At 41.5% G+C, this 22,529-nt stretch overlaps 2 protein-coding genes across 2 annotated transcripts in view; both read left to right on the forward strand.

The window, feature by feature from the left end:
• The first annotated feature begins 1,137 nt into the window (after positions 1-1,137).
• Positions 1,138-2,927, forward strand: nxnl2 (nucleoredoxin like 2). Its single transcript, XM_062527798.1, has 3 exons — positions 1,138-1,260; positions 1,452-1,767; positions 2,450-2,927. Exons 2-3 carry the CDS (start codon positions 1,466-1,468, stop codon positions 2,616-2,618), a joined length of 471 nt encoding a protein of 156 aa, XP_062383782.1. The 5' UTR covers positions 1,138-1,260; positions 1,452-1,465; the 3' UTR covers positions 2,619-2,927.
• An 8,199-nt stretch (positions 2,928-11,126) lies between these two features.
• LOC134071257 (myosin-IIIb) overlaps positions 11,127-22,529 on the forward strand; it is a 29,497-nt gene continuing 18,094 nt past the window's right edge. Inside the window, exons 1-8 of the mRNA XM_062527898.1 lie at positions 11,127-11,442; positions 11,945-12,010; positions 12,421-12,551; positions 14,711-14,813; positions 18,233-18,335; positions 18,787-18,943; positions 21,010-21,112; positions 21,575-21,700. Coding sequence (XP_062383882.1) covers positions 11,341-11,442; positions 11,945-12,010; positions 12,421-12,551; positions 14,711-14,813; positions 18,233-18,335; positions 18,787-18,943; positions 21,010-21,112; positions 21,575-21,700 — 891 coding nt within the window. The 5' untranslated portion in view covers positions 11,127-11,340. The remainder of the gene's footprint in view (positions 11,443-11,944; positions 12,011-12,420; positions 12,552-14,710; positions 14,814-18,232; positions 18,336-18,786; positions 18,944-21,009; positions 21,113-21,574; positions 21,701-22,529) is intronic.

Genomic DNA, 22,529 nt, shown 5'->3' on the forward strand with positions numbered 1-22,529 from the left:
AATGTGTTCTCTCTGAATATGTATAGACACAATGAATACACCCTTTTATCTTTGTGGAAGGCCGCATTTGGAATAATTCACTCGCATTAGTATATTGTGAAATCCTCTTACGTATATTAATTAACCACAATTTTAACAACTTAACCAGATTGTCTTTATAGTGGCTTTTTATTGTCATCCATTATATTCAGAGTCCTTTCCTTTCAGCTTGAGCCAGGCCTTGCAATGGAAGGGATCCTTCAAATTGTGTTTACAAAAGGGACGGAGACCCAGAGAGGACTGCTCACATGGTCCAAAATGTGCATGTCTCCCTCACTGTATTTTCACAGTAAGTTCAGGCCTCACCATCTGTTCCTAGCATTTCAAGTTGTAGCTATGATGGTTCCATTTGCAGATTCAACATTCCATGTACTAATTCTTGCTGTGTTTAAAACATCAGGCTAGGATTGCATTGATGTCTTCTCTTCAGTATTCCTTCTGCAGGCATTTGTTGATTCCATGTAAAGTGTAAGAGTCTCAATTCCGAGTACTTCTAGGTAAGTAGGCTATATAGGCTCCTTAAGTGGACAGCAGAACTGCTGACTGCTGAGAATGCATAATTGCCCTATACACCTGTCTCACTTCATGTGTTCCCCCATCCTTTAACCTTGCTGTTTATTTTGGCCCACTCTCTCCTGTTAGACTCATGTCTGGCCGCCACAGTTTTGTACATTTGCCCATGCGACTGAGGTAGTTTGTGTCAAAAATGTTGCACTCAGTCACTCTTCTTGAACTTTTGAATCAGTCCAGTATTCTGTTTAGTTTGATTATGGAATGTTCTGTTCATTTTACAGCACGAATGGTAGGCTATAGCTCTTGTTATGCGTATCAAGCTTTTTAGTGGGGGATTCTGGGATAAGGAAGATAAATATTCCCAGCCAAATTCTTACTAACTAATAATTTCTGCATTTTCATGACAAAAGGTTGGGGTGATATTGTGTTTCGGCTCTGATAGAAGATATCACCCAAAACACCTTTGCTTGCTACGCCCCTAGTTGCTACGTCAAAACATTTGGGAATCACCGAATAAGCTCATTGGCTGTTTCAGATGTCTACCATGAATGAGGCGGTTGCACACTGTCAGTCAGTCAGTGTCGAGAAGTGAGACTAGTAGGAAACATATTTTAGGATTTTGAGTAGCCTAACTGTTATCAGGGAACATATTCCCTGCACATCGACGACAAATCTATCTCCGCTGTTTTGCTTTTTTGCGTAAATTGTGTAAGTTTGACCGATTGCCATTCTTGTAAAACGTAGCTTCGAACTAGCCTACGGAAGATTATTTTGCTGATGTTGCTGGCCTGTTAATGCAGCTAGCCAATTAGCAACTAAACGTTAATTTTTTAATTTTCCCAGAATCACAGGCTTATAACTTAGCTTGAGTAAATAACGTTAACTTCACACGTTTATAGTCTTACTTTCAGCAATGGTGGAGGTGTTCATAGGTCGAACTCTTCTAAACAAAGATGGGGATGTTATTGATCCAGAAGCTGCACTGCGAAACAAAGTTGTAGGTATATACTTCTCCGCCGGATGGTGTCCACCTTGTCGGGACTTCACACCTATTCTCTGTGATTTTTACACTGAGTTGGTTGAAGAGGCCGAGCCGCCTGCACAGTTTGAGATTGTCTTCATATCATCTGACAAGTCCACAGAGGACATGGTTGAGTACTACCATGACATGCATGGAGACTGGCTTGCTCTGCCGTGGACAGATCAATATAAACAGTAAGTTTGAAGCCTCATCAGATTCTGTCTGTTGGTTTGACACTCATTACACAAACTGTTATTTTCTTGTATTTCTTGTATTATTATTTTTTCATCTGGACAAGCTATCAAATGGATAGCCTGCAGCGTGTGTTTACAGCGCGTTCTCTATAAGAGGTTTAGGCAGGTTTTCTCCCCAGTAGGCTAAGGATTATGTTTATAAATAGATCTGAACTTCTTTACTAGACACCTCAAAACTATATTGAACATTCTCGAGTTTGCTTTTGTAAAGGGAAGGGGGCACTACGGCCATAACACAATGATATATTTTGGTAAGCAAATTGCTGAAAAAGATGTGGGCCAGGCCTACTGTACTGTTCTTGAACACAATTAGTATGAGGTAAGGCTAGGCGCTAGCAGTAGCCTAACTATCATGTAAACAATAAACATATTGCGTATTGCCTCTTATATGATGCCGTAAAGAATAAAGATCAAAGATGTTCAAAGCAAAGCACAGTTCAAAACTGTTAGGCTACACAATGTGCCACCAACAAAGACTTCACACATCATTTTTTTTCTTTTCTGTTTATCACATAGATATAGAACTATGGTTCATCATAGCTTGAGGGTGATGGTCTGTGGCAAGTCTGGCAACTGATCTATATGGTAAACAGGTCTCTCTTTTTTTTTTGTTGTCTTGCAGTGACCTCAAGAAGAGATACAACATTACTGCTGTGCCAAAGCTGGTGATTGTGAAGGAGAATGGCCAGGTGATCACAGACAAAGGCCGAAAGCAGATCAGAGACCAGGGCTTGGCCTGCTTTCGAAACTGGCTAGAGGTGGCAGAGGTTTTCCAGAACTTTAAGGGGTAGCATAGCATGCTGTCCTACCCCGCTGCAAGCTAACTCACTAATTCCTATTACACTGCTGCTCTTTCTAGGATGACTGTTACTCATTGTTTCTCAGGCATACAGTACTTATGAGTTTATATATGTACTTATGTAGGCCTAAGCATTGTTAATTTCACTTTAAAGTTAAGTGAAACAGTGTTTTTTATTTAAATACTGTGCTGCTTTTATATAATTTTTTTATCTTAAAGAGTTTTTATAAGAAATATTTTAGTTATTGTTGAAATATGATAACCATTTTTACTGCAATAAAACCTTTCCTAAAAGCTTAAACTATGGTGTCCTTCCTTGTTTGTAAAGGTTAGGTAGAAGCCTCTGAGATACATGCAGTGTTTCTCTTGACTCGTGTCATCTCTCAAGAGTTTAATTAGGGATGAATCCTCTTGAGCTTCTTTTGTGTTTTCCATGGAGTAAGGCTTTTATTCCACTATCAGGTGCGTACCAGCATACTTCCTGTAAAAACACAGGATGGTTAACATTCAAAGTATGCACCAATCTCATGAGAGCATGATGTTTTGACATGGGAGGCTTGTTATTATTTGACACTTAATTTGATGTGTGTTGTATAACAGAAGAATGAACAAGCTGAATAATCATGGTGCTACACGTCTGTACAGTGCAGATCATAACATGGACTTGCCTGAGTCGATGCTAACTTTACAGAGGCCTAAGAAATACGAAATAGTTTTCTTTGCATATGATATGGCATGCTTTGATTGGTATCCTGTTTTAAAAAAAAAATGTTCGTAACAATAACATGATGGTAAAGTGTCCCCTATCTCTAGACACACAGACTAGACTAGAGCATCAGCTAACTTTGGGGTCGGACAGCACCCAATGTGAGGTCGCCTGAAATGAATACGGTCTACTTGGGTATCTTACAATTGACCAGTATGTTACATAAAAATAAATATACATGATATCCAAGTTAAGTGATTAATTGGATCCTTCATTACAATCTAGCTATGTAAAAATAAAGACATCCCGCATAAAAATATTAGACATCCCGCATGAGATCATCGTGGGTTTATCAGTCCCAAACAAAGTAGCAAAACAACCAGGCGAGTTAGTCAGATAGCAGAGATGAGATGCGCTCTCTCTAACAATATGTGAATGATTGGGGTCGCCAATGTTTTGTGACATCATAGGGTCATCTGCCAAACAAGGTTGGGAGCCCTTGGTCTAGACAAGAGAAACACTGAAAAAATGCAAGTTGATATTTTGCCGCTAGAGGGCGCCATATACATACTGTCTACGGCTCTGCCTGTGTCACCCCACATGTTAAGGCTGGCAGTAGAAGAGCCATGTTAAGGATACTTATATTTTATTTATTTATTTATTTATTTTTTATCACGTTTCACTTCTGAAATTTAGAAACATGATTGTTCGCATACAAGACTGCTCTCTGAATTCAGTTTCTTAGTAAACCAACTTTTGTCCAATTGCCTCTGCCGTCGGGTGAACCTCTCAATTGTCAAATGATGATTTTTATATTCCTCTTTTTAGGCAACTTTAGCATGGTATCAAATACATGTGCTCCCCACTGTAAGAGGGTGGAGGTGCAGATAGACTATGCAGAGAGAAGTCCACCTCTCCTTTTCTTAATGAAGCATTGTAGAGTAAGTATAGCTGTACGAATGACTTACTCAGTCTGTCAGTTGTGCATGCAGTGAGCGTAGTCTCCAGCTGATCAAGTTCTTCTGCTGTATGATAGTGCTGTGGAGTGGATGGCAGTCCTTGTCCAGGATGTTGATTAGCTTGTTCAGTGATACACTCCCGTTCAGCTCCCACAACAGAGCCAGCTTTCCTTACCAGCCTTTTCTCTGAAAATAAGGCTTCAGTGATTCATCATCTACGTAGGCCAGCCTGTCAATACTGCTTTACCACCTTCAACACATGATCTCTGTATGTTTCTTTGGCTATTTCTCTAGCAGTAAGAGGTAAGTCTTCCAGGTAAGATACTCTGTACACTGGGTTTGACAGCACATCCACACTAGTCCTAGGCTTGACAGGTAACCTTGATAAGGCATTGCTTTGCAGCTCTGACCTTATGTAATGGATTCCATACGTATGCTGCTAGAATTAGAGCCCACCTTTGCAGTAGCAGCGGCCAGTGTTGGCACACCTGTTTAAGGCCCTACAATTTTTAACAATGGCTTATGGTCTGTCAATAAGAGAAACTTCCTACCATAAAGGTGCATGAAACTTCATCACTCCAAATACCAAACCAAGTGCCTCTTTCTCTATTTGGGAATAATTCTGTTCTGTTTTTGTCAACATCCATGATGCGAAACATTCTGTTTTGACCATGGTGACCTGTCATGAAATCATGTTGTGTGATTGATCTGCATTACTTTTTATGCCTTAAGTCCCTTTTGGTTTTGGTGTGTAAAACAATATCTGTTAATTTAACAATCTTAGCTGTAAAAAATGTTTAGCCAAGAATCCATTTTATATATAGATTGAGACCTTAGATGAAGAAAATAATTGTTGGGTTTAATTATGCCTCCGGTAGGGGTATCTCAAAAATGTGGGGACATTGTCACTAGCCTGTAATGGTGCATTGCAATTCCAGACATGCATGGGACCATAAGCAGCCACAGTGACAAAATAATGTCTTATGAATGCAATAGGTATTTCAGCGAAGACTGCTCGATTGGTGGTGATGTGTTCTGCTGTTTTGGTTCTTTAGTTGGTCATACAGGCTTTGCTTAGAGTCTGCATCAACGAGGCATACACATTTACTAGATGTCTACAAAGACTGCACTTTTGGTGATGTTTTTTTTAATGTTTTGGTTCTTTGGTAGGGCATGAGCCTGCATCAATAGGGTATAAACATTTTTACAAAGACTGCTCTTTGGGTGATAATGTTTTTTTTTTCTACTTAGTTTTTCTGTTTGGGCTTTCAGCCTTCTAGCTTTGCTTAAAGCCTGCATCAACGGGGCACAAGCATTTGCTAAAGAAGCCTACTTTTGGCTCACTATCACTGCTTGATTGGTGGTAATGTTTTTTTTCTGTTTTGGTGTTTTTCTGTTGCTCATGCAGGCGACTGGCTTTGCTTAGAGCCTGCATCAACAGGGCATAAGCACTTGCTAAATACATTTTTGGTTTTCTGTTTGGGCTTTCAGCCTAGCTTTGCTTAGAGCCTGCATCAACGGGGCATAAACATATGCTAAAGAAACCTTTTGGGGTTTTTTTTAAGTCTGGTCTCTTGGTGATGTTGTTTTATGATTTGTGGAGCCTGCATCAATGGGCCAAAAGCACCTGCTAAAGAAACCTGCTTTTAGCTCAAAAAGACGGTTCTTTTGACAACGTTAGTTGTTGTTTTGTTTTGTTTTGTTGTTATTGAACACTTGAGGTACAGCGGGTGTGCGACACATTTGCAACTGCTTTCAGCTAATGGTACATTGCAAGTCCAGGCATGTTGTATGTCTTTCTTTCTCAAAAATCAACATTTCAGCCATGCATGCCATACACTTTTCAGTTGTTTTATAACATTTCCTGAGATACTTTTGTAAAGTCTGAATTTTCTTTATTGAAAAAAGGTCTGGTCTTATTTTTTCTCATGATGATGGAGCATGCATGCCCTTAAAACCCTAAAAATATAGGCTGATTTTGCATCTGAGCTTTTGTGTTGATATTAAACTTTGGATGCATGGTGCTCACCAGTCACCAATTACTGAGAGTCATCGAAACTAAGAGGCACTATTGCTCAAGACATTTAAACTGACTTCCCTTTTAGTTGTGGTCTCTGTTTACAAACTGATGAATGTAGGCTGTGTTAGAAATACCCTCAGGAAGTACCCAAATAGGACATACCATATTTAACTTTATTATGTAAGATATTGCATTACTCCTCAATGCTCATTTATATGTCTTTTGTTTGTCTGTTTGTTTGTATCTGTGTGTGTAGTTTTCTCATGTATTTTTCCCTCTATGGCATGCCTCAAAGTGTACAAGTGCATAAGTCCTTTCAGTGCGGATGGCTTTCCTTGTTGTGAAGAAGTTGGAGGATGGAGATGGAGATTGGTTTCAGACATCATTAGGTTTAGGGCATTAATGTATAGTTTCTGGATCCCTCTTCTTATAGAGCTCAGATATAAAAATGTGTAAAAATGTAGTATAACAATTTCTCCTGCTGCCTATACATTCTCAGGGTGAGTGTGCATTGACTCCCAGCGCTGGCAACATAATTATCTTCTCATTTTCCTTCCCCTTATTACCTCCGCCAGGGAGGTTATGTTTTCATCGGGGTTTGTTTGTTTGTTTCTTTGTTTCTTTGTTTGTCTGTTTGTTAGCAAGATAGCTCAAAAAGTTGTGGATGGATTTTGATGAAATTTTCAGCACAGGTCTGAAATGACCCAAGGAAGAAAGCATTAAAGATCACCGTCTGGATCCAGGAAGCAGTTATGTTCTGCACTCTCGGAGTGCTTTTCTTGTTTGTCTATGTGTTCTCCTTTTATTTATCGGTTTGTTGAAACCAACAGTTCAAACCCTACTGCCAAGTGAACAACAATAATTGACTTATTTTACGATTGAAACTGTGAAGCATCACAGGCCAGTTTTATGACTGAAACTACAGTAGGAGGGCTTTCGGACACACCTAGGCCATAAAACCCTGGACTCAAATAAGAGTCTGAAGGTCAGTACGTTCAATTGAACTACTCTTCATTTGCGCCTCACTGCACTGCCCGAGTGTTGTCTGTGGATTTCCTGAAACTTGATTATGAACAGTCGCTCCAACATGCCGTATAAACCATGTTTCAGCTGTTTTCTCCTGGTGTGCATATTTGCCTCTGCCATGTCCACAGGTAAGTTCACTGCAATGTTTTGTGAATGAAATTTTATCTTAGAAGAGTAGAACTATGTGTTGTGTTTTGGCATGGGTCTTTGTCATGGCATTACTTACACCCCTATGTCTGCCATTTTGTTATGTCTTATTTGTCACTATGCCTGGATGAGGAAATTGTCCCTTGGGAAAGGTTTTTTTTTCTTCTTTTTTAATTGAATTGAACTGACATATTGACATCAACTATGACTATAACCATTATAGGGAAAAAAATATGTTGGCTAAATTAATTGTTTTTAAATACAGGTAGTTGACACCTAGGCCAAAATCCCTTCCTACACAGCGTTGATGTTTTGATTGAGTTGTAGATCACACACTCATATGCTTATTCTGATTGCTGTCGTCTAACTGAGCATTTTGAAACGAACACCCTTTTCATTTGTCCCTTTAGAGCCGATCGAAGGATGCAGAGAACCTCGTGAAGAGGGGCAAGGGGAGGCGCGCGAAGTGAGGTTTTTCTTCGATTCAGATTACAAAGTGTGTTCACCATTCTTCTACAAAGGGGAGAGAGGCAACTCCAACAACTATGATAGTGTGCGGAGTTGCACTATAAAGTGTCTCCCTGCTGAAGCGGAGAAGTTCCCAGATGGAGGTAAGCCGGAAGTGGCAGCCTTGAACTAGTTTTTGCATACATTGTCTGTGTGTGTGTGTGTGTGTGTGTGTGTGTGTGTGTGTGTGTGTGTGTGTGTGTGTGTGTGTGTGTGTGTGTGTGTGTGTGTGTGTGTGTGTGTGTGTCTGTGTGTCTGTGTGTGTGTGTGTGTGTGTGTGAGTGTGAGAGAGAGAGAGAGAGAGAGAGAGAATGTTTGGGGAACAGCTCTTATCAGCTTTTAATCAGCAGTAATGAACGCATGTCTGCACTTTCAGATGCGGTTTGTTCTCTTCCCCCTGACAATGGTCCATGTACGGCCCTACGCATGCAATTCTATTACGACACTGAGACCAAGGCTTGTCGTTTATTTCACTATGGTGGGTGCCAAGGCAATGGCAACCGCTTCAACACAAAAGAAGAATGTCAAGCAACATGCCGAGGTAATCTTATTCCTATGTCTATATATATATATGTATATATAGACATAGATATAGATATAATGTTTTGTCCTTTTTTCCATTATTTCCTCTAGAGTCTTTATTCTTTTACTGAAACTCTTTCTATGCCCGAGATTTCCCTATAGTCGCCTTTTATAAGTTATATTGTCTGTTCTATTTTAATCCACTAGGGGTCAGCAGTGCTCTTTTTTCAAATAAAATGTGGCTTTTACCCCTCAGCTAAATCTGGAAGAGGACAGGGACAAGGCCCTGATCCCAACCCAGATGAAACCACAGTTTCTGCAGGTAAAGACATTTATAAAGTAACTACAGTTACAGATACAGGTTGGCTCACTGTGGACATTACATATGCCTACAGTACAGTGTTACTGTATGGTTAACGGTGAAATTTGTACTAGTCTCATCATTTCATTACAGTAATGCACATTTAATCGTATAAATAACAATGCAGTAGGCCTATGTGTAAAGTAGACCATGCATCAGTAATGTAAACATAACAAAGGGAGACTCTATGTGTACTTAACTTGTAGAAAGTCAAGTCAATGGCAAGTTTTGTTGTTTTTTTGTTGTTTTACAGGATTGGTGGTGGGAGTACTAGGCGCGGTGGTGTTTGGCGTGGCGGTAATCGCAGCAATTGCCCTGTATGTCACCCAGAGGTAAGTTTACTCTGCTGGTCTTGTGCTTCTACCAGAAGCCTCTCTGAATACCGGTATAACCAGGGATGTAGTGGAAGCTAAACACAAGGAAACGCAGTTTATTCACAAACTGCAACTTTTAACATTCAAAAATCACACTGTAGGCCTACTCACATTCACAATATGTGCACTCATCAACACTCTAGGAACCATTTAATACCACTGGTATTAATATAAACATTAGACAATAACCTCCACCAATAAGTTCTGAATGCCTTTTTAAAAAAAATGTATACCACATGGCACTGTCCACGTCTCCGAGATCACAGAATTCATAGTTTACCAGCTCTTATGTTACCACTACATTGGTTATAACTGAGGAGGCCTTGTTTTTAGTAAAGTCTGCGCACACCTGTATTTTTTCTTTTCGAGGTTCTGGTCGCGGGATAAAGTAGCCTTGATGAAGATGAAGGAGAGGAGACCGCACACTCTTATCCGATGCCAGTTTTTTATTGGACGACATTTCGGCCTAAAGCCTTTGTCAAGCTGTCAAGTTGTCAAGTTTATAACTGAGGAGGCCCCAGTGGGCACTCTGACTGTGACCGTTCCCTGTGTGCAGTGGATGTGCTAATCTCTCTTCTTTCATCCAGGAAGAGGAAGGGAAAGGGGGAGAAGGTCCCAGGCCGGGAGCTAGATGACGTGACAAGGAACAAGGACCTCCGCGAGAAGAATGGCGATGGAGTTTTCTAGTGCTTATTACTATTCTGATAGATGTTTGCAATTACTGTTAGTTTTACTATTTTATAATAAGTGAATGTTTTTTATTATTATCTTTTGTTACTGTCGATGTAAATGAAAATAATCATGAGAGTAACAAAACTCTTGCTCAGTTGTTTGTGTGTGGCAGAATGTTGTTTGTGTGGTGTGTATCACAACATGTCTATGCATTTAGTGATGGGAAGAAGACTATACTAATTTATTACCATGATCAGAGGGGCTGCTCTATGGCACATGTAACGATTTTTAACGCTAAAAAATTGCAATGTGACATGATTTTTATATGGTTTAATTTACCTGGTTGTGTGAGTCTGACACATGTTCTGTGTCAGCAAAGGGTTACTTCTGTGGTCATAGACTACAGTGCAGATCATGTGTGATGTAAACTCACCTTCCTACAACACCTCACCCATGTGCAGAGATTGTCTCAAGACTTGGTTAAAACATTGTGATTTAAATGTAGGTTTTGTTTTTCTTAGTCAAATAAATCTATTTAGCTGTCTGATCTTTTGACTTTGGGACTAGGCTATACAAGTTGACTACCCAGAATGGCATGTCAATTTTAACCTCAGAATGGAGGTTACTATGGTTTAGCTTAACTGATTTGAGTTTCAGTTTGAAAGGTTTCCTGTGCTAGCTGCAAGAGAAACCTTCGTGTGCATCATACCATGAAGGTTATGTTTGATTAAACTCACCTCTCCCCACCCTTCAGCCCCTCGGATAAGCCTCTGTAAAGTGACATGTAGCCTAGGCCTACTAACATATTTTCATTATTGCTAACCTGAAGTCTGAACACTAATTAAAATGTTTTTCCAAACACGAGTGTTTATTTGTTGTTTTATTATGTAGTTGAAAGGACGTGTCCATTATTTTTTCTGCTGAAAACTAATCATGAAATCAAGCGTGTCCCGTCCCGTCATCAATTCTGCCTCAGTGGCCGGAACATATAAACCTAATGGGAGTGTTTTGAGCGGGCAATAGTTGAAACATGATTGCGTTATTTAAGACGGAAAAATGTAGGATAGGCTAGTAGATGATGTAAAAGGTATGATTCAACACCAATATAAAAGCTCTGCTGACACGTGGGTAAACGAATAAACTCCCAACTGTCACTCCGACCGCCTGGTAGAGAGGAAAGAGTTAAGTGGCGTGGACTCTTGGGGGAGGCAGAGTAGCCTACGTTTGAGAGAACGTTCATTTAGCACCGGGTAGAGAGCGAGGAGGTGGTTAGGATACAGAGAGCTGGTTGTCACTGACGCTGGTGCTGTGTCGGTGTGTGTGTAATCATCTGAGAAAGAGGCACAAAGCGAGGCTGTATGCGCACGACTGAACAAGGGTGAATTTGAAGAACGATTTTTTAAATCAACCAGCCAACGCGATGGAGGACCCTCTCCAGGAAGATTTGGCAACTTTATCAGAGCTGAATGAAAAAAGTTTACTTGAGTCTCTCAGTCAACGATTTAAACAGGATAAAATCTATGTAAGTAAAATGCTTGACTGTCTTCGCATTTGTGCACTGTAGGCTTTTTTTGTTTTACTTTGAGCACGTACATGTCTGCCCAGACACGTTTTGTACACTTTTGTGGAATGAGGATATAGAGTAGGCTACTACTGTCATTTTGAGCTCAAATGTTTTCGAGAAGGCTCTAAATAGTCTACGCCTGCATGGCAATTTGCTTTATCGCCTAAATAATGACCTCCAAATCTGTATAGGCTAGTGCCAAGTTACATTTGTTTGTTTTCCGGGCGTTCAGTTACCTGGCCGAATGAGAATGATCACTTTGTAGCCAACCCTTCCATACGAGTAGAGACAAGAATGATGTGCTAAGTCATGTTGGAATGAACTCAATACAGAGGCTAAAGTAAACACGGTTTTTATTCTCATCTCCTCGAAGTTTGACTAGGCTACGTGCTACATTGGAATTGACCCATTTTAATTGTGGTGATAGCCTAACGACTGATTCTGTCTTTTCCCCCCCCAGACATACATTGGTGACATTTTGCTGGCAGTAAATCCTTTTAAGTATTTGCCTTTATATGAAAAAGAGGTATGTGTTCAATCTTTGCAGAAATGAGCTGGGAGATGACTTGTCATCTCCAATTAGACCTATAGCTTACCTTTCTCTAACAAACATAAAAGCCAATATTATATACATACTTCACTGGTGTTGATCCTAATACCTCCAGTGTAACCTGTGGTAATGTTACCAAATATAGTATCACATTTATTATGAAGGCCAGAATCTGTAAATCTCATATTATACCCTGGTTGGTTTTGAGCATCACTCTGTTTCACTCTCCATGTAAGCAGACTCTCTGTTTCACACTAACTGCATTAAGGAATAAGGTTCTCAGCTCCAGAGACGGTCCAAATGTAATTTATTGGAGACTGACTCATTATCACCCTCTCACACACTCTCTCCCCTTTATCTGTCTTTCCCTCCCCTTCACTCCTCAGGTATCAGAAAGATACAAATTCCATGACAAGAAGGCTTTGCCCCCTCACATATTTGCTGTTGCCGACAGGGCATACCAATCCATGATGGGCCGACTAGGAACTGGACCCATGAACCAGTGTATAGTCATCAGGTACGGGTAACCGTTAATCACTTTCCTCTTGACTTTGCACTTGACCGCTGTTACTGGGTGCTGTGAACATCTCAGACGGAAAGACAGCAGTTGTGTGTGGAAACTGTGAAAGATGTGTGGTCATGGTGCGAACAATGTTGATAGCAAAAGTAAGCACTTGCATTGGATTTTTTTTTTTTTTTTTTTAAATCTGTTGCATTACAATAGTTGCCTGACACAATTTACTGACAGAGCTCTTGCACTCACCATTGCCTGTTCCAAGATCAAAAAGGTATTCAGTACACTTGAGTAGGGTCTTGTAATGAGTTGCATGTGTTTGTGATCTTGGGGTTGTAGTAATGTCAACTTAGACACAGTATGCAACAATTAGACACTTTTTGAATTATTGGATTGTGCATATAGTGATCCTGCCCAAGGGTGTCGGCAAGTACAGTATGTAGGTGTTGTTTGTTGTAGACAGCCACAAGCAAACAAATCATGTCAAGTGAATGTTTACACAGTTCAGCCATACATAGCATAAACCTAAAACTGCATCTTGTAGAAAAACAGACTTGGGTGAAATTTAAATATGTTTCACCAACATATAATTACAATTCCATCATGCACACAAGTCTGGTCAAACTCTCACATAACTGAGACATCCGGCATGTTCAGAAGTCTCCACCAGTGTAGATGCCTCCCATAGGACTCGTGTGCTTTGACTGCAAGTCAGCCCTTCTACAAGCTGTTTGTGGTTTTACTGAGGACACTTCACTTCAATGTATTTCACAGTCTCCGCTCCTGGATGTGCTTTCTGTTTGCTTTCAGATATATTATTACACAATTTTCCCAAAAATGGAAACCTTTGATACTCCTTTAAGTTACTTTCTTGAAAGGAGCCCACTCAAAGTTTTATTTATTCCGGCTAGTCTTCTGAATTTGGCATTAAAGCATGTCTCTGTGTATAATATCCCACACAGAGACAATCAGGGTGCACTAACCAGGAAATTCAGGAAATTAAAGGATTGTGGAAAGGATTCCAAGTAGAAGTACATACAGTCTCTCTCTCTGACAATTAGTGGCATCTCTCTGTTTCTCTCTCTCTCTCTCTCTCTCTCTCTCTCTCTCTCTCTCTCTCTCTCTCTCTCTCTCAAAGAGCCCTGTGTGCCTCACATACTGCCTCGGTCACGTTTGTTTAGCCTCTAGCCTGAGCTGATTCAAAAGCAAACCTTCCCACAATTCCCAGCTATGTCTGAATGGGCCCCATTGCCCCTGGTTACCACACAGCTGCCCCTGAATGTGTAGGCCGGTCAGTGTGTGAGGAGGACTGAGGTGCACAGGGCGATAATCCCCAAGACAACAAGAGAAGAATGCTTTTAATGTACACGCGGGCCGTGCTGAATAGCACTCCCTTACCGCGAGCAATCACATCTTTCTGGACGTAAATACCAGGGCTATTTTTAAATGGAAGTAAATTAGTGTTGAGTTGAAACGGCTATTATTGTTAGTGACGCACACACGGGTTGTGCTAGTATGCATGGTCTGAATTCAGGGATGGGCAGAACGCATTGAAGGCGGGGTTATTAAAGTAAGTGTTACAGAACAAGTGATAAATTGACATGATTGATCTGTTTGCGTGAGCATTTCAAGAAAGTCCAGGAACATGCATTTGTTGTGAGATTAATACGCACGTCATAAATCAGAGCGAAATCTCAAGTGACTACAAATGAGTATTTGCATGCTCCATCTCACATGCAAATGTTGTTAGAATAATCAGTCTGATGACCTCCATATCTGATGGTGCAAAACCTGTGGGATCAGGTCCGGCACCATCGTCCATCCCTGCATCTAAAGAAAGATGTTTGTCTCATCCATTTTGCATGAAACCTTTGCATGTAAAATGTTGTGTTGTTTAAATGTCTCCACAGAGGAAGTGTTAATGCCTGTCGGTACGGTGCTAGTAATGACCCAATCCATACTTACTTACCACCCTCCCTCAGGTGCCCTTGTTTAACCCTGTTCTGTAACATTTACTTTAATGACCCCGCATTTAATGCATTCTATCCAATCCAGCCCACTGCAAGCTAGCCTTGTTCCTTACCCACTACACTACCATCACTCTTTATCGTTTCACTCTTAACTCTGTGTGTGTGTGTGTGTGTGTGTGTGTGTCTGTGCAGCGGTGAGAGTGGAGCAGGGAAGACGGAGAGCACCAAGCTGCTGCTGAGGCACCTCATGGAGCTGTGCAGAGCCAACTCGCAGCTGGAGCAACAGATCCTCCAGGTGAGTTCTGACTCAATCCAGCCGGGTCAAGCCCAGTTCAGCCCCCATGGGATGTGGAGGCCGGATCCGATCAGCTCCAAAAGTGCTATGAAGGGCACGAAACCTGACTCAGTTTGGTCACACCCCGTCTTAGTTTAGTCTCCTTTTGTTTTGGTTTTAAGTACCTTTTGTAAATAGTGTGCTGTGCCACGTGGCCATTTGCTCTGCTGGAGTGGTAGACTCCAGGCGATATATTCAAAGTTTGTAGGGATCATTTGTGGTTGGAAAGACTAGATGTACTCACCGTAGGTGAAATGTACTGCGAGTGCTGTTTTGGCGAGGTCGGCAGGATCTGCTCCCGGTCTCCCTGTGTCTGCTGGTCTGCTGAGTCACAGCGGGGAGAGCCTGGTGATTTGACACATCCCTTACTCCTGACCTCTGCAGATTTGCAGATTCTGATCAGATGCTCAGCACTGTGTCTGTGTGTCTGTGTGTCTGTGTGTCTGTGTGTCTGTGTGTCTGTGTCTGTGTGTTTGTGTGTCTGTGTGTCTGTGTGGGTGTGTTGTTCTGTGCCCCTCTCTTCTCTTCTCTCTCATTCACCTCCTTTATTTCTTTCTCTCATTCTCTCTTTCTCTCTGCCCTTGCTTATGGAAAGCTTGAAGTAGCTGAGCTTCACTAGTGGGTGCTGCCTGGAGCATGTTTTTCCTGTTTGTTGTGTAAGCTAGTTGCACAGTTGAACATAAATACAGGTTATTATGACTCACTGCAAATGTGGGCTTAAAGATTTAGAATCTGGCGTTACCAGTGGACACATGGAAAACATTCTATGTACACAAGGGTATATGTGCACATTAACAGATGTTAATAGTTGGATTTACTACTGTCCACAACACTGTTTTTATTCATTAAATAAGTTAACTATGCTTGGAACCGGGGGAAATGAAACGTCCCTGGAGATTTGTCAGCAAAGCTGTGGTGCTATAGGCGATGTTTCATTGGCTCACAATTTGTATAGTTATATAAAAGTTATATAAACAGCTGGCAGCAAAATATAACGGCAAGAAAAAAATGTTTTTACTGAAGATATTAGTGATGGTCATCCCAAAGTGTTTCCCAGAGCAACACAAATGAGAGTATTTATCACCATTAATGGAGTCAGGCACCAGAAGGGCTTATCTGTCATCATCTTTTGCTCTGTTTTTGGTGACGTACTCAACATAATGGAAAAAAAGTTTTTTATAGCATGCAGCAACAGCTCAAATGTTCCTCTGTGTTTTTCTTGAAAGGTTCACTTTGTGTGATGTGACTTGAAGTGCCACTAGAGGAGGTTCTTGGTGTGCAAGAGGTTATGTCATGCGCCTTCTTTTTTCACTCTCTGTCACAATAACTATCTCTCCCCCCCCTCTCTCTGTCTCTCTCTCTCTCTCTCTCTCTCTTTCTCTCTCTCTCTCTGTTTATGTTGGTGTGCTTAGTTTGATTTCCATGACTCAGAGTAATGAGGTTTACAGTATGTTCCTGTAAAGTCCTGCTTCTGGTTGTTGTGGTGGTGTAATTAGGGCATGGCATTTAATCACTTCCCATTTATTGGTTAGATGATATTGATTTTATTGCAGTCTTCCGCACTACTGGCGGCTCTGGAATGTCTTTCATACTCTACTAGACAGCTGTGCAATAGGGTTGGGTTGTGAATGACGTGTGTCTGTGTGTCTGTGTGTGTGTGCGTGTGAACATGTGAGTGTGAATCTTATGTGTATGTGTCCACAAACACCATGTGCCATCTAAGAAATCTCAGTCACCATGAAGCTTTTGCCAGTTTTCCCAATAAAATGTTCCATCATTCAGATCTCCGTGTTCCCGGGTTCCATTCCACTTCCCATTTGTCTCGCACTCCCGATAGTCCGAGCCAAGAGAACAGAGTCTGTCCTGCCAGTCCCCTTCAACATTGAACATTGCTGTTTTCAGACTGTGGCTTTCAAACATGTGGCTGTGGAGTTTGACCCAAATCTCCTCAGGTCCCCTTCCCTCCTAATACTAGCAAACAATTCCCATCCTCATATGGCAGGGAATGTTAGGGTCACTCGTGTTGGGGAAAATAGCTTTTTTTTTTTTTTTTTTTCCAAAGGAATGGTTTATGTCAGGCTAGTTGGGCAGAATTGCTCTGGCCTGATTCTCTGTCCAACTTAAACAGTGACATGTTACTCTTAAAATCACTTGGCTTGTTGCGGGAGGTTTCCTTTGCCTTTCTGGTTTGCTGGCTGGATGAATCTGCCACGTAGAAATGGAGCATAGGAAGGTTAGATTTATATAGCTAATTTAGCTAAATGCTATGAACAGTGCTAAGAATACTATACACAGGATTATGATGATCGTTAATAAAGACATGCTAACATGTCTGCTTTGTTTTGGTGACATGCAATCACTGTTCTTCCTGTGTCTGCCAAACCATCTGGAATGCTTTATGTTTTCTTTTTGAGAAGACCTTACTTGCGACTTCACATCCTGTTTCCCATACTGTGGGACTTCCTGACTTTCTAATTTGGCATATATTTGGGTTTTTATAAGGGATCCCTGGTCACACCCAGCCATAGGCTCAGATGTTGAAGGATAAGGGCCTTAATGCTCTCTGCGAGCTCCTCATGAAATTGAAATCTTTTGCAAAGAGCTTTGATCCTCCCAAAACTCTCCTGGGACTTGAAATAAACATCAGAACCCCAGAGTGTTTATGCAGATAACACTATCAGCCACTGCTCATGTCTTTTCTTTTTTGGAGCATGTCGTAAAGGTCAGTTAAGGGTCTCGAGCAATAACTGCTCCAATATCTCTCTGACCCAACGCCAAAATTGTAACTTGTTTGTACCCAAAATGTGCTGAATGTATTAGAAATTTGACGGCTGTGGGGGGGAGATTATATGAAATTAGTACGGTCCAAGAAAGCATGGAAATGGGATGTCTTTAGCTAGACTTCAGTGGAAACGTAACCATTTGTGCCAAACCAAAAGACTGGCCCTGTCTATTTGGCATTGTTTTGAAGACCACAAAAGCGGCACTAGCAGGCAAGAATGTCATAACACAGCAAAATACAAACCGTGCAGAAAAGAGAAAAGCGATTGATAGAGGCCCTCTTCAGCCAGGGATTTACTTGTATTTAGAAGAAAGCAATGCACAGCAGTAGACCCACAATAATGACTCTTATATTGTAACAAAAAAGTGTATGCTGTGTGGTGCTGTGAAATATCTCCTTAAATTCCTGCCATATCTTTACAAGTAGGCATTGTTTGTTGTGTGAGGTGTTTCATTCATTCTTGTTTCCAAAATCAGGTTTGTCAGCTATGTCAGTCAAATGTAGGTTTCATGTCATGTCACGTCATCACCTGCCGTGCATTTGAAGACTAGCTGCTTTTGAGGGACAGATGAGTCATGTGTTTTCCTGTGGTCCACAGGTGAATCCTCTTCTGGAGGCCTTCGGGAATGCCCAAACGGTCATGAATGACAACAGCAGTCGCTTTGGGAAGTACATCCAGTTACGCTTCTTAGGAACCTCAGGTGAGGCTCATAGTGGTTTCAAATGTTTAGACTGTCGACTCCAGACTGTATTTACTCAACAACACAGTCTGATGCCAAGCTTCACCAGCCGACTCGAGAATGCAAACTGCCCTTAACCTCTTTAGTTTAGCATGCAAATTTCCCCTCCAAGAGAGACATTGCCTTTATCTACTAGGCTACAGACATCAGATTACTCTTCAGGCTGCAGACCACGATCTCTTTTTGCATTTTCTGTGTAGTCTATCTAATTCTCCACATCACAGACCACAGGCTGATATTGTCTTACACTGACCACAGATAGACGTTGTCTGACCGTCTGTCTGCACTATTTTGACCATGTTACCATTTCCCTACCCTTCCCTCTGCTAGTTTTTGGATACGTCTCAGTGCTTCATACAGCAGCAACAGTCCCTCTGACGATATCACTTGTGTTAATTCTGTGTTTGTGCAGTGAAAGGAGCCAAGATCAACGAGTACCTGCTGGAGAAGTCGCGCGTGGTGCAGCAGGACGAGGGCGAGCGCAACTTCCACATCTTCTACTGCATGCTGGCGGGCATCTGTCCCGACGACAAGGAGATCTACGGCCTCCTGGAGCCCGAGCAGTACAGGTGAGCTGCTGAACAGGTGTGCTGATCCGGCCTGGTCCAGTAGAGGAAGGGAAAACCCTTCTGAAACATGTACATTAGCATTTGTTCTCCTCCCCACCACCATTTGACCATCCTGCTTACGTTTTGTTTTGTTTTTTTTTGTTTGTTTTGTTTTTGTTTTTTCAGTGTGGATAACACTATTTTTATACTGGATGACAGGAGATCACTCGGTAGATTATCAAGGACAAGGGCATGAAAAGAATCCTTTTGTTGATTTCATTAGAGCCAAACCAAATGGAGTGTCAAGTTGTCAAGGCAGAGTCAAGAATGAAGTGTGGCTAGCACTACTGAAATAACTGGGTTGAAAGCAAGTGTATAATAATAGACCTTCTTAGAAAGTAGTAGTCGGTCATTGTGATCCTACATATTTACGAATCGCCCATAACGTCATACGGCATCTGTGCTGTGTCACTGACTTTGGTTTCGTTCTGCACCCTGGTCTCACCCAGTACGTCATGTATTTTCGTCAGCTTTTATAGGCATTCTTATCACGATCAAGTCTGAGTCAATGTCATGTGTCCTGGTCACGCCTCAAAACTAGTCCCAGGCTTCCAGTCAGGTGTGCCGAGGGTTTCCTTCAAGAGGGTGAGGTGTTTGTTGATAGGAAGATCTGGGTCAAAGGTCGAGCTGATCCGGCATGTGGTTACTGTTTACTGTAATTAGGAAAGTCAGGACACATATCTACTTCTAGTTCTACATATCTACACGTCCACACCTCTGTACTTTATTGCACTATGAATTATGGCAGTGGATTGAACATGTAGTAATGGTTTCCATGATCCACCATTGAGAATGTCGAAACTAAATAAATGCCTTAAAATCTTAAGGAAGTTCAAGCATGAGTGAATAACATACCTGCCTTGTATACAGTTTCTTTCTCCTTAATCTACGGTATCTGCTATATGGTTGGTTATGGTAGCAGACGCCTTTGTCCAAGGCGACATACAAACAAAACAATACAAAAATTAAATGTAGCACTTGATCAGACTAGTGTCGAATAAAGAGAATAGCAACATAAACAGTAAGCAGTATCAATATAAGCAAAGCTAATGAATAGAAACAATGGCTAAATAGGAGAATAGTAAATAAACAAGTCATTCAATCAATTATAATAACAAAAACTATGGAATAATGAGCAATAATGAGCAATAATAAAAACAATGTCAATTTAATCAATGGCCTAATGGAAACAAAACAACGCTATAAAATACAAACCATAATCATAAGAAACGCTAATAGACTAACACTAAACGCTTAAGACACCTCTTAAATGACTCAAAACTTCTATTGGAGCGAAGAGCACTGGGCAACCTATTCCACCTACATGGAACCACTGATGTAAAAAATCCTTTTTTGTTTGCCACAGCTTTTATAGCTGGTCAACACGGCAGACGTTCGTCAGAAGACCGTACTGGGCGGTTGAGAATATAACCTTTGATCATTGACTAAGTTGGAGGGGGCAGATCCAGTCAATGTCCTATAGGTTAAACTCAGAGACTTGAATTTAATTCTGGCCACTATAGGGAGCCAGTGGAGAGTGACTAACAGAGGAGTTACATGTGTCCTCTTTGGCTGATTGAAGACTAGACGTGCTGCAGCATTCTGAATTAGTTGTAACAATCTTAATACATAAGCAGGTAGGCCAGCTAACAGCGAATTACAGTACTCCAGCTTGGAGAGAACCATGGCTTGAACAAGAAGCTGAGTGGAATCTTACGTCAGATAAGGTCTGATCTTCCTGGTGTTGTAAAGGATGAAACGACATGACTTAACAGTTGAGGCAACATGCTCAGAGAAGTCAAGTCGGTCATCAATTATGACACCCAAGTTACGTGTCGATCTAGTTGGAGTCAATGAAGATGAGTCAAGCTGGATTTTCATCTGTTGGGGAATGGCTGTTTTTGCAGGAAACACCAAGAGCTCAGTTTTTGAGAGATTAAGTTGGAAGTGCCGATCCTTCATCCATATGATATGATTATGATCCTTAATCTATAGATTTATCTATTATCTATGTTTGTGTCTCTCAGATATCTGAATGGAACATCCCTGTCAGATGACATGGTGAATCGCTGGAGTAAGAAGTATGCAGATGTGTGTAATGCCATGGACATGGTGGGGTTTGAAGAGCAGGTAAGGCATCTTGTGTAGAACTTCATACTGTATGCACGCCGCTGGGCTCTGGTCTTTCCTGTTGCCTCAGAGTTCCCTCATAATCCTGCTGCGTGATTGTTCAATGGCAGCTCACAGAGTGGTCTTCCTCTACTATCTTCATGACTTCCTGGCTGAAGTTATAACTTCCTGCCCTCGTGTGTCCCTGTTATAACTTCCTACTCCCTTCCTGTCCCTGCCTTTTTATCCATTCTCTGTCTCTCTTTCTGTCTGTCTTTCATTCGTTCTACCTTTCTCTTCTCTTTTTTCTTTGTCTTTTGTATTTCGCTATCTCTTCTGCTTTTCTTTTTATACTCTGCATTTCTCTCTCTCTCGCTTTTAATATGTGTAAAATCAATATGTAAGACCAGATTCAATTGCAAATACTGAGCAACCCTTAAACCCCTATTCCTAAGCTAGTATGAATGTGTTTTTGTCCTGCAGGAGAAGGTGGACATGATGACTATCCTGGCGGGCATCCTGTCTCTGGGCAACATCATGCTTGAGCCTGGGGAGGGCGACGCACTAAAGGTCACCGAGTCGTCCGTGGGCTGGCTCAAGGCGGCTGCTGTGAGTTTAACCACAACCGCACATCTCTCACCGACCGTCATACCTGTTTGTCCACACTGAATCTGTTCAGCTTGCTGTGTCCTGTTTCTCGTACAAAATAGCGGAACAACACAAGCAACCGAGAAAAAAAATAGAAATGTCTGTCCGGTGTCCAACAAAAGTTCTGCTCGAAACGTCGCAGCCACATCGCACTGTGCGTTGCAGTGGGCGTTACGTCCAGTGAGGCCATGGTGTCACTTCGGTCTTTATTTCCCCTCTGTCAGCTTTGTTCTTCTGACCCTTTAGTCCTCTCTCTTTCACTTCATCTTTCTCTCACTCTTTTCACTTCAAGGCCCCCTCATGTTCTCTCCCTCCTGTCCTCTACCCCACAATCTCCTCTTTTCTTCCCCTTCCTCTCATTTTCTGTTCCTCCCTTTCTCAGCTTTTGGTGTACAAAATGTGTGTTTGTTTCTTGATTCTTATCTTCAGAAATGTTCTACTACTAATTGATATTATCAGTCATTTTCCCAGTTGGTCAGTGAAGGATAATTTGTTTCCCAGAAAGCTTGGACCTGTTTGTGGACGGAGCATTTGTTCTAATTTGTTTTCGGTCAGCGACACTATGATATTATATGTGACTGACTGTTCTTGCTTTGCGCTCGCTGGACACTGTCCCAGAGGCGTGGAATAACAGGAGATGAATGGCTGGACAGTGGAGGAGTAGGGGAGAGAATGGAGGCTTTATCTGGCCTTTTGCATACAACGCTAAACAAACACCATTATTGTTCGCTTGAGTGGCTGGCCCTTCGGCCGGCAGTAACCCTATACCGTTCACAGCTGTTGACTCCCG

Source organism: Sardina pilchardus, chromosome 23 (genome assembly GCF_963854185.1).
Source record: "Sardina pilchardus chromosome 23, fSarPil1.1, whole genome shotgun sequence".
Lineage (NCBI taxonomy): Eukaryota > Metazoa > Chordata > Actinopteri > Clupeiformes > Clupeidae > Sardina > Sardina pilchardus.

Coding starts and splice junctions, on each gene's coding strand:
- nxnl2 (XM_062527798.1), top strand. CDS start 1,466: ATGGTGGAGGTGTTCATAGGTCGAACTCTTCTAAACAAAGATGGGGAT. Junction 1,768..2,449: donor TGGACAGATCAATATAAACA/GTAAGTTTGAAG, acceptor GTTGTCTTGCAG/TGACCTCAAGAAGAGATACA.